Source organism: Camelus ferus, chromosome 15 (assembly GCF_009834535.1).
Source record: "Camelus ferus isolate YT-003-E chromosome 15, BCGSAC_Cfer_1.0, whole genome shotgun sequence".
NCBI classification, from domain to species: Eukaryota; Metazoa; Chordata; class Mammalia; order Artiodactyla; family Camelidae; genus Camelus; species Camelus ferus.
In genome coordinates, this window is record NC_045710.1 from 22,594,439 (window position 1) to 22,606,658 (window position 12,220).

At 38.5% G+C, this 12,220-nt stretch overlaps 1 protein-coding gene across 1 annotated transcript in view; it reads right to left on the reverse strand.

Annotated features, from left to right (window-relative positions):
- NLRC4 (NLR family CARD domain containing 4) overlaps positions 1 to 11,836 on the reverse strand; it is a 32,420-nt gene extending 20,584 nt beyond the window's left edge. The window contains 4 exon segments of the mRNA XM_006184607.3: positions 558 to 818; positions 3,768 to 3,886; positions 10,869 to 11,009; positions 11,399 to 11,836. Coding sequence (XP_006184669.2) covers positions 558 to 818; position 3,768 — 262 coding nt within the window. The 5' untranslated portion in view covers positions 3,769 to 3,886; positions 10,869 to 11,009; positions 11,399 to 11,836.
- Between the last annotated feature and the right edge of the window lie 384 nt (positions 11,837 to 12,220).

Consider the following 12,220-nt stretch of genomic DNA (forward strand, 5'->3'; position numbering starts at 1 on the left):
ATGTCACCATTAGCTAGTATTATTTAATTCTGCCTAGAAAGTGTCAAGCCCTGAAATAATAAAACTGCATTGACTTGTTTTTTTATTTTTTATATTTTATTTCATTTGTGAGTTTTTTGTTTGGCTGCATTTTAATTTTATTTGAGGGAGAGTAATTTTATATATATATTCTTTTAATGGTGGTCCTGGGAATCGAACCCAGGACCTTGTGCATGCTGAGTACACACTCTACCACTGAGCTATACCGTCCCCCCTGCACTGACTTCTTAAGTGCCTTCATTGTCCACCCAGTTTGCTTTGAAGTCAGATTATAAAAATAATTTATTCCCTGCCCCTGGAGTTACTCATTTGGCCTCCCCATCGAGTAATTTAGTGGGAGTTGTTGTTGTTGTTGTTGTTGTTTTATTCCTGAGAGTGTCTGAGCTATTCCTTAACAGGACCAAAGCCCACTACCCAGTGTGATGAGGAGGGAGGGGAGGAAAGGCTCTGTCATGGGGGTTTTGGATCTTCATGGTTTATTCTATCTGTACAACAGACACAAGCAAACTGATACTCACTAAGACCATGCAAGTCCTGAAACAGAGGGTAGTTCCACTTTTCAAGGGATTTCAGAAAGAGGTTACAGGCTTCTGAACCCTTCTTCAAAATCATGTGAACGATTCCTCTCACAGCATCCTGCTCAATCTTCTCGCAGCAAATGACGTTTACTTCTTCGTGATTCAGGACATTCCATACAAATAGCTCGTCCACAATTTGCTTTGTAACAGTCATTCCCATCCTTTGAATGAGGACTTGACTGTTCTCCTTTATGAAATTCACTAAGGGGAATGGGTGGAAATATAAATACTCATTTATTTATTTACATAAAATGTGCACATCAGCATCATGTTGCCAGAGAGTTAGGGTCATGCAATTTTTTTCCTTTGGGCTTATCCTGAGTTATGGAGATGCCAAATGCTTGAATTTCAGGGCCTCAAGAAAAGCTCTGTAAAGCCCTTCATCCCTAACCCCAGTGTCCTTGGTCAGCAAAATGTTTTTTTCGTTGATAATGAAGTAAGGCGAGTAATCTTGTTCCTTGACCTCCAGGGAGGTCACAGTGGTAAGACTGGGCTTATGAGTAGTGAGCCTCACATACCGTCTGCCAGTTGCTACCATCTGTGTAACCTTGGCAAGTTGCTAAACCTCTTTGAACCTATTTCGGTGCCATGCTGCTAAACGTTGAACATACTGGCTCTCTGAGGTTAAAGGCCCAAATTCATAGCACGTACCAATCTTCATGTTATAGTATTTCCACTGTGGCCAATTTCAAGCTAACAATATATGTCAACTGGCTAACAAAAATCACAAAAATTCAACCATCAGTTCTCACCAAAACAGTAATAATCGTGGGGGTTTCTAAACCGGAACTTTATCAGGCATCTGGTTCTTACTTCAGGACCATCTCACCTAAAATCGCCCACACTTTCCTCTTAAATAAGACATCTCGATGGATTAGTGACTAATCAGCCCATGCCGCGGCATAACTGTGGTGTCATGCATTTGGTACTTTTATAATTTCGGGGGGGGAACTTGCAAGGACTCCGCTATGGCCGTCTGAGGCCCCGTCGCAGTCAAATCAATTGAAGCTGGACTTTAATGAATATTATTTACCCGCATCATACAACCATAAGGTGTTATTCAGTCAATGGTCGCAGGACATAGTTCGAATTTACACCCACATACACCCACATACACGTACGTACTTGTTAAGCAAGTATTTAGCTTGCTTAGACAAACCCCCCTTACCCCCCACAAGCTCCACCCCCTACGCACCAGACAGTCCTGCCAAACCCCAAAAACAGGACATAGCACATAAGCTAATAGAACCCGGACAAACCCTATACATGGAACTTAATTACCTAAGTGGCAACACAGCCATATCCTACCAATGTGCTACTTAGATATATTCAAAATAAATAGACAGCTATCTCCCTAGATCTGCCAAAATTTTAAAACAAAATTCAACAACTGTTTTTAACGGGCCCCCATGTCATTTTAACGTCACCCCGAATCTGATACATAGCCTGTTATTGTAGCTGAAACTTAAAGCGAGGTGCTGAAAATGCCTCTTGTCTCCTTATCTGTACAATGGAGTTGAGAACAGTATTTTACTTATGAAGTTGTAATGAGAATTCATGGATAGTATTTCATACAAAAGTAATGGCTCAATACATGTTAGCTACTATTTATAGCCATTATCCTTCTGTCACCTCTCAAAGGAGTAGTACATTTTATCCCCCTTAGAATTTAATCTTTTCTGAGGAGTATCACTGCAAAACAGTTGTCTGTATTCAGTGTAAGCTCTCTTACCTCTCACAGTGAAGTTCCCTGGAGAAGCTGCCTCATTTCTGTGTCTGACTGTCCAAGATTTAACTCTCCCAGGCAGTCCCTGACAGTGCGGAGACATGGCTCCCTGGTGTTGTACACTCAGACACTGTCTGCACCAGGTTTCTTCCTAGGCTAGGCTGCTCCTGGTTTTCAAATCTTTCTTGATTCAGCCAAGTGGATGTCTACTCCCAAATGCCCCGAGGCTTCCCTCATCTGAAATGCACATCAGGCATTCAGACCCCCAGGGCCCCAGCCCAGGTCCCCTTCCTCTCTGTTGCAGATCCCTGCTACTCACCTCAGCTGCAAGGTTACCATATCCCCATCTGCATGGCCCATCAGGCATTCTCATCTCTCTCTCTCTGGGATCTCATCTGTTCTCTTGGCTTCTACATCCTCTCTATGGAGACAACTTCTAAGTCTGGTTCTAGTCACTATCTTCATTTCACAGCTGAAGAAATGTCGCCTCAGAAAGACCTAGAGACCACCACCACAAGATCACAAGACTAGCCCTTCAAAGGCAACAGTTCTTCAGCTGTAAAATTAAGATACCAACCCTTTAACTATTTAAAAGACTCATGAACAAGACTGAATAAAGTCACATAAGTCATAGACATAAAATATTTTAAAATTTGAAAAGTGCACTGCTGTGTAACTCTAGGGTGTTCATATCACTAACCATGTGTATCTCCCTGTGTGTGGGCTACCATACTCCTCTCTTACCAAGTAGTTAGATGAAAACCATGCTGCTCATTCATTCATTCATTCATTCAGTATTCATTCTTATCAGAATCTCTCTGTTTAGACTAGTGCTGTACAGGAGAATTTTCTGAGATGATGAACATGTTCTATATGTGCTCTGCCCAGTAGTGTAGCCATTAGTCACATGTGGCTACTGAGCACTTGAAACGTCGTTAGTGTGAATGTGCAACTGAATTTTAAATTTTATTTTATTTCTGTTTATTTAAATTCACATTTAAATAGATACATATGGCTACTGATACTAATTACATTGGATAGCACAGTCTACACCAAGTCTACAACAAGAGTTACATATTGGTTGCCACTTAGATCTACATCATGTTTCTTCACAATGATCTTGACAGGTATAGCTCTCTGCTATCTGACTGGGAAGATAAGACTGAATAGGTGATGGCAGGGGGCCAATATTTTAAAACACACACCTGGTTACTCTTTGTGAAAGTCGTAGCCTATCTGTAGTTCTGCCATTTATCACAGGCTGCCATTTTTATAACTGAATTCTCAAAATCACAGAAGAATATTTGATGGGAATTCCACATATAACTGATCAGAGGAAGGCATGAACTGATTTTCCGTTCAACATCATCCAGTTTTGGTAATACACTACATAATCAGGTAGATTTTATTTCCAGTATACTTACTTGTTCTGAATAAAAGCTTTCCAATTTTCTATATCTCAATAGACAATATTATTTCCAAATAGACAGGTCAAAGATGATTCCAATATTGTCCTCTTCTTTCTCTAAAATGTTTCCTTATTCTGTAAAACCAACAAAACAGAACCAGAAACTATCAGGCAGCAACCATTGTCACTTTCGTGTTTATTCTTTTCTTCCACACTAAAAAAAATAGCTATACATAACGTTTGACATCTGTTTTTTTTCATATACTATATTTTTGAGATCCTTCTATATCAGTTAAGTATTAAACTGCCTCATTTAAAAAATCAGTTTCATTGAGGTATAATTTACATGGAATAACATGCAAAGAGCTTTGACAAATATATACACCCAAGTTGGTAATACCCTTGTTAGGATTTAGATATCCCATCACTGTGGAAAGTTCCCTTGTGCCTCTTTATAGTTCGTTCCTCCTATTCCCCATCAAAGCAACCACTGATCTGATTTCTTTAAATATAAATTGGTTTAGCCTGTTCTAGAAGTTCATGTAAGTGGACAAATGTAGTATGTACTCTTGTCTGGTTCCTTTCACTTACTATCATGCTTTTGAGATTTGCTTTGTTTGCAGGTGTTGGTAATTCAGTCCTTTTTATGGCTGAGCATTATTTCATTGTAGGAACAGATTGATCTGCTTACCAGTTCTCCTGTTGATGGACATTTGATTTGTTTCCAGTTTTTTGGCTATCATGAATAAAGCTTCTATGAACATTCATGTAAGTATCTTTGTGGACATATGTTTTCATTTCTACTAGGTAAATACATAGAAGTGGAATTTCTGGGTCATATGGTGAATGTATGTTAATTTTATAGATGGTGCCAAACTGTTTTTCAAAGTGGTTATATCATTTTACATGCCTACCAGCAGATAAAATCAAAAGTTCCAGCATTTGGCATTATCTGTCTTTTTAACTTTAGTCATTCTAATGAGTGGTTAGTGGTATCTCATTTTATAGTTTTAATTTTCATTTTCTTGATTTCTAATGATGTTGAGCATCTTTTCACGTATTTTATTGTTCATTTATAAATCTTTTGTGAAGTGTCTGGACAAATCTTTTGTCTATTTTACAAATTGGGTTGTCTTTTCATTATTGACTTTTAAGAGTTCTTCATAGATTCAAGATGCAAGTTTTTTTTTGTCAGATATATGTATTGTGACTAGTTTCTCATCATCTGTGGTTGTTTTGATTGTACCTGGGATTTAATTTATCGAAAGAACTGAGTGACAAAATGGAAAGGTCAATGCCAGTGAAAGAAGTTTTATTACTTACAGTTCCCGAGGACGGCCTGCTGTGTCACACAGGGCCACCTGGGGGCCTCATGGGAAAGAACCAGAGTTGATCAGGAGGCAAAAAAGGAGAAAGCTTAGCCCGGAGCCTGTATAATGGTTATCATAGGAAGGAATGGATGAGGCAGAGTAGGCGTGTTTGAACTACTTTAAGATTGGATAGTTTGAGTAATTTCAGCAGACTCTGGGCTATAAGGGTGGCCCAGGAGAGATTTAGGGCAGGGGAAATATTGGCTTGGTGTGTGAGAGCTCAATAAAGTTGGTGATAGGGGATAGGGTCTTTGAATCGGTTGGTTTAGATATATAAAAGTCACATTCATAGGTAGTTTTGTTTTTTTTTTCTTTCCGTAGGAATTAGCTAGCCCTGGTAGGGGCAGTCTCTTCTGGCCAGCAAAGCCCCAAGATATCAAAACATCATAAAATATAGAAAATGAAAACATGATTAATACAATGGTTTGCTTTTTATTCTTTTGCATCTTTTGACGAGCAAAACATTTTCATTTTTATGAAGTCTAACTTACTAATTTTTTTCCTCTCTGATTTATGCTATTTGTGTCCTGTCTACAAAATCACTGTTATCCTGAGTCACAAAAATTTTCAACTAAGTTTTCTTCTAGAGGTTTTATAGTTTTAGCTTTTACATTTAGGCCATTGATCCATTTTGAGCTAATTTTTGTTTATGATGTGAGATAAGGAGTAGAGGTTCATCTTTTCCTCATAGGCATACCGGTTTTTCCATCATGATTGGTTAGGAAGAATATCTTTTACCTATTGAATTTATGAATCTACTTCTGGACTCTATTCTCTTCCACTGATTTATGTCTATCCTTATGCCAATATCACACTGTCTTGTTTATTCTATCCTTATAGTAAGTCTTGAAATCTGGTAGTTTGAATTCTTTAATTTTCCTCTTTTTCAGAATTGTTTGCATTTCCATATAAATTTTAAAATAAGTTTATTAATTTCTATTTAAAAAATTTTTTTGGCTTCTGACTTCTGGTCTTGCAGGTAAGGAAGTTGTAACTCCATCCTAACATCAAGTAAAAAGCTGAATAAACTGAAAATGAAGCAACTCTTACATCTATCATAGAATTGAAGTCACAGGGCAAACTGCTGCCCCCAAATGGAAGAGACAGGTAGCTACAAAATCACTACTTACTGGAGCAGAAAACCCACAAGGAGCAGACACTCCTGTGAGGGACCAGTATCCAGGTAGGAAACCGTAAATTAATTGACGAATTTCTAGAGGGTCAGTGTGGACAAGTCTGACAGATGAAATCACCAGGAGGGGCCAGTCTTAGGAAGACCCCCATGCTTTTGTGAGTTTTACCTCCAGGAGCCCTAGCAAATTCTCATACTGAAGAGCAGAGAAAAATACTCTTGCTTCCAGCAAGGGGAGGGAGAAAGTAATCATTTCAAAATATGCCCAGAACATCCTATTTTTCCTCACAATGCCTGACCTCAGCATCAATTACTTTATCAGAGTCTCACCTACTGGGATATTAACAGAGCCCAACTGACCCAGGAGAGGGAAATGCCCCACTGTATCCTCTGCTAGCTTTACACCTGAGGGAGTGTTTATTTAATTTACTAAAGAGACATTTAAAAGTCATTAGAATCAATTCCCAAGTAAAAAGGCAAGGGCATAGATTGTAGTAGAATCAATCAAGTTCTGGATATAATGTGAAATAGAATATTTATGAATTTCTGTTAAACTTATCCTTATGTTTAGGACTTAATAACTATTTTTTATTTGATACCTCATGTGAAAGAAACTTTTTGAAATTAAAATTTTTAAAAAGTCTTCTTCAACTGTGATCAAAGATGTATTGACAATTCTGGCAAGACTGTCTATTGAACACAAATATGCAAAATGATCAGTTTGCTAAAGTCATTGACAAAGTTGCAGAAGGTAAGGATTGAGAAAGTGTATTATTAATTATTACTATGCTGGACTAATATGTAAGAATAAGTTTTTCCCTTTTTATACTGTGATATTTACTTTATTTATTTATTTATTTTACTGCATAATTATATAGACATGAAGTTCAATAAAATAAAATTGTTACTATAAAACAACACCAGATTCAAAAATGGACAAAGAACTTAAATAGACATTTCTCCAAAGAAGATACACAAATGGCCAACAAGCACATGAAAAGATGCTTAATATCACTAATCACTAGGGAAATGCAGATCAAAACCACAATGAGATATCACCTCGAACCCATTAGAATGACTGCTATTAACAACAAAAACAGAGAATAACAAATGTTGGCAAGGATGTGGAGAGACTGGAACTCTGCACTTTGGTAGGAATGTAAAATGGTGCAGCTGTTATGGAATATAGTTCTTCAGAAAATTTAAAATAGAATTACTGTATGATCCCACAGTTTCACTTTCGGGAAATACCCAAAAAATTGAAAGCAAGGTCTTGAAGAGATATTTGTACACCTGTATTCATAGTAGCATTATTCATGACAGTCAAAAGGTAGAAGCAACCCAAGTGATAATCAGTGGATGAATGGATAAACAAGATGTGATATATATATATATATATATATATATATATATATATATATATATATGATGGAATATTATTCAGTTTTAAGGGAGGAAGTCCTGTCATAAGCTACCATATGGACGAAACTTGAAGACATTGTTCTAAGTGAAATAAGCTAGTCAGAAAAAGATGAATACTGTATGTTTTAACTTATGTTAAATATCTAGAATAGCCAAATTCATAGAAACAGAAAATAGAATGGTGGTCACCCAGGGGCTATGGGGAAGAGAAAATGAGGAACTGCTGCTTAATGGATACAGACTTTCAATTTTGCAAGATGCAGAAGTTCTGGAGATTGTACAACAATGTGAATACACCTACTGCTACTGAGCTATACACTTGAAAATGGTTAAGATGGTAAATTTCATGTTACATGTATTTTACCACAATTAAAATTTAAGAAGAAAAGAAAATTGTCACTGTCTGAGTTTCTTTTCTAGCCATTACTATTGTTAACTTTGTTATATGATTATTATTGAAAATACAATTATATAAAGGAGGGAGGTGTTTGAAATGATTTATTTAAATGTCAAATACGCTCGGTATACCCAGCCAAGATACAAGCAGTCATGCTTTTAGGGCCAAGCTTTGTATCACTGGACAAATAAATGAGATTTAAATGGAACTTCTTCTTAAATGGCTATTGGATGGGGTACCAAAGAACTGGGCCCCAGCGTGTCTGTGTGATGAGCCAGAGGCTCTGAGGCTTTCAGAGATGAGACAAGCAAGAAAAGCTGTCAAAGGAAGAAAGAGCATTTTCTAGGGCAGTTTTTTAAACTGGTGAACTCATTAGCAGGTCATGATATCAATTTAAGTGTGTTACAATTAGTATATTCTAAAAAAGCAAAATAGAATTAAAACTCTCGGAATGCACTGTCTTTTTTCACGTTTCAGTTATTTCTGCATCCTGGCACTGGGTAGTGATGTCAGATGAATTTCTTATTATGCAAGCAGATGAAGCAGCAGAGGGAAGGAGCCATGGGGTAAAGAGTCTGAAAATGGAGACTGGGACAACTCAACGAGTGCCAAGATTGAATTCAAATTCCAGCTCTACCACTGATGGGCTGAGAGCCCTCAATCAAGGGATGGTGACTGGTACATGGAAAGAATAGCAGCTACTTGAGTTTCTTTCCTCCCTTTCCACCCACTCCCCCCAAAAAGGGTGGATCTGGGAGGAATCAGACCTTCCTTGACTGGGTCAGAGCTTAAGTGAGAACAGAAAAAAGAGGAAGAAGATAGAGGAAGGAGCTGAGAAGTTGTTTATATTCACATGCAAACTGAATAAACCAATCCCAGAGTTAGCCCTCCAGTCACTTTGTCTGCTAAAATAATAAATTAAAATTGCTACATGGATCATCAGGCAGGAATCTCAGCTGATTCTGAAGATGCTCAAAATTCATATTCCGTTTGGATACTGAATAGTCTTCCTACCCACAGAGAAGATGTCTGTGACTAGATCAGGGAACAAAGTCAGAGATCGGTGGCTAGTTACTAGTTGCTCTCAAGAATAAAATCCGAAACTCAGGTAGCCTACTGTCAGTTACCCACTGGCATAAAGGACAAGGCTGTGGCCAGTTTTCTCCCCTAGACGGTGGCTATGGCTCTGAACACCTTCCCCACCCCCACTCTTAAGCAAGATGTCCAGTGAATAATTGAGTCACATGGAAGAAGTCCTTTTCCTATATTTGTGCTTTGGAAAATAATATTTAGAACTAATTCTAAAAAATGAATATTTCTTCAAAATAGTTACATGCGTTCCTTAGAGAACTAGAGTTCTTCAGGACCATAAAACCCACATCTATGGAGTCATGCCTACAACAAATGAGAGAAATTTATATATATATATAATGGGAGCAGAGAGGCAGCACACAAAAGTGGAAAATGTGTGTGAGCTTCATCATTGCAGTCCTGAATTCAAAGCCTCATTCTGCAGCTTATTAGATGGTACCCTTCCTGAGTCTTGCTTTCTTCATCTGAAACACTGACATGAATAATACCTACTGCCTAAGACTGTTGTGAAGATTCACCGAGAAAGCAGTTGAGACAGACATGGCCAGTGGGCATTATCTGTCTCCCTTTCTAGTAAAAGGGCTCTAAACTAGAATGGTCTAAGATCTCCAACAGACTCCAGCAATCTCACTTATTATTGTTACTATTATGGGCTGAATTGTGTTCCACCCAAATCCACATGTTGAAGCCCTAACCTCCCAGTACCTCAAAATGTGACTGTACTTGGAGGGGGGGGGGCCTTTAAAGATGCAATTAAATTAAAATGAGGCCTTTAGGGTGGGCCCTAAAGCAATCTGCCTGGTGTCCTTTCAAGAGGAGTAGATTAGACGCACAAAGAGAGACCCCAGAGATGCATGCCCAAGAGAGATCGTCTCGGGAGGACACAGGGAGAAAGGCAGCCATCTGCAAGCCAAGGACAGCTGCAGAGGAGAAGCTTCACCTGCCGCAACTTTGACCTTGGACTTCTGGCCTCCAGAACTGTGAGAAAATAACTTTCTGTTTTTTAAGCCACCCGGGCTGTGGTATTTTGTTATGGTAGCCTGAGCAGATGAACACAGTTAGTATTCTAGAAGTGCACTGAGCTGTTAAAAGAACAGTGACAGGAGACAGGGTTCTGTCCTACTTGTGTAGACAGCTGCATGACCTGCAGCAAGTCACTTGACTTCTGTCCACATTTGCCACCTCTCTACTCCAGAGTCATAAGGATTAACTGAAAGTCTGTAAAGACCCTAACAATAGGGTGAATGGCAGTTCCCTTCACTTCTCTGTCCAGATATCAGCCTTCTAGTAATTCAGGGGAATGGATGGACTAAGCAGTGCCCCCAGGTCTTTTCAGGTCTGACCTTCTGCAGCTCTAACAATAGCCTCACAAACGAGAGTGGGATTCATTTCTATAAGGCCAAAAAGTGTTTTCAAAGTCCTTTCCCTCTCTTTGTCTCACAGCAAGCACAAGTGCATCCCTTTGACTTAATGACTTAATGTGTATTCAAACTCAGTTCTGAAGAACCCGATGAAATCCCAGCAGACCAGACTAACCACACCTAAAACTCTCCCTGAAAGCAAAGCCAGTCAGCCATGCAAAACCGCATTCTTCAGTGTTAAGGCTTTCATACCCCCGACACAAACTTTAAATGAATGTAAATCCAAATTTTAATATTTGGTTCCAAAACCCACTAAAAATCCCATTCTTTCTCCCCACAGTACCTGGCTGAGCAATCAAGTTGCCCTCTTCTTGGTGGATCAAAAGACGTTTTTAAAATAAAGTTTCTTTTTACTGGCTTTCTGTTTCACAGCAAAGGCTGGTGTTCCTATAGATCTGAAGCCTTCCTGTTCTGTGGCAGGAGACTGTAAGAGAAGGGCAAACACTGACAAGTTCTTTTTTCTTTTCTTTTTTTTTTTTTTTTTCTTCAAAGCATAGTAAGAATGGTTTGGACACAAGCAAGATGAGTGTAAGTACAAGTAGCCAGAGAAAGAAGTAAAACTTGAACTTAAAGATGCAGGAGCTGGAACTTCATATCAGGAAAGGAATTACTCATTTGTTTCCTGTTCATTCACAATATATGAATCCTCTTGCTGTTAGTTTATTTATTCTATAGCTTAAACTGAAAACAAAGCTTTTTGAACATTTAATTGTATTAATTTTAATAATTAACCGAGCAAGAAAGAGAGAGAAATGAAATGAGATGGTTTGGTCAGTTAAAGTTTATTGCTACTGTAGTCAAAGTCATGCTTACCATCCGTACCTCGGATCCCAGGAGCATTCTTGCAAATGCAAACTCTCAGTCACCAGAGTCCCAGGCAAGGTAAGCACAGAGCAAATGGACCGCCACCATCAGTCCCCCACTGAAGATGCATGGGGCAGCCTCCTGACTCTGAAGAGTCACAGGCTCCCACCCACACACACACGTTCTGAGCTTGTGGTCACAAACTCCAGGAAGCCAGTTTATACTCAGCTCCCGAAATGGAGAAATCTCCTTGGCCCGTCTCTTGAGAAAGACATGCTTGTGTACTCTTTCCCCATATTTACACAATCTACCATGAACTTCTTATGTTATGTAACTTCTCACTTCAGACAGAGCACTCTGAAATTAACTCATCTGACATAGAGGGGTAGCTAAGTTTTGCCCTAAGTATATTTCTACATTTTGATTTTTCTATGGAGTTACAACATTTTCCAACTTGTAGGGTGGGCTTCTCTGAAGTGAGATCAGGGGCTGTGCTAGCAGCTGGATTTTTTAAAAATTTAATGAAACCTTTATGTAAATGTGTGTTCATTGAGAAAAAACTCTAGAGATAGGCACCAAATATTAACAATACTTATCTCTTGGGGGGCAATTTTAAGTTTTCTTCTTTTATCTGTATATTCTGATTTTCTATAACACCTATTACTTTGTAATAACAAATGATGTTACAGGATACAGGATACAGGAGAGACAGGGAAAATGTAGAAATGTGTTGTGGTGGGCAACCCAAATATATCAGGTCTTAATCCCTGGAATCTATAAATGTTGTATCTGTGTAGATGTGTTTAAATTAAGGGTCTTGAGTTGTGGAGA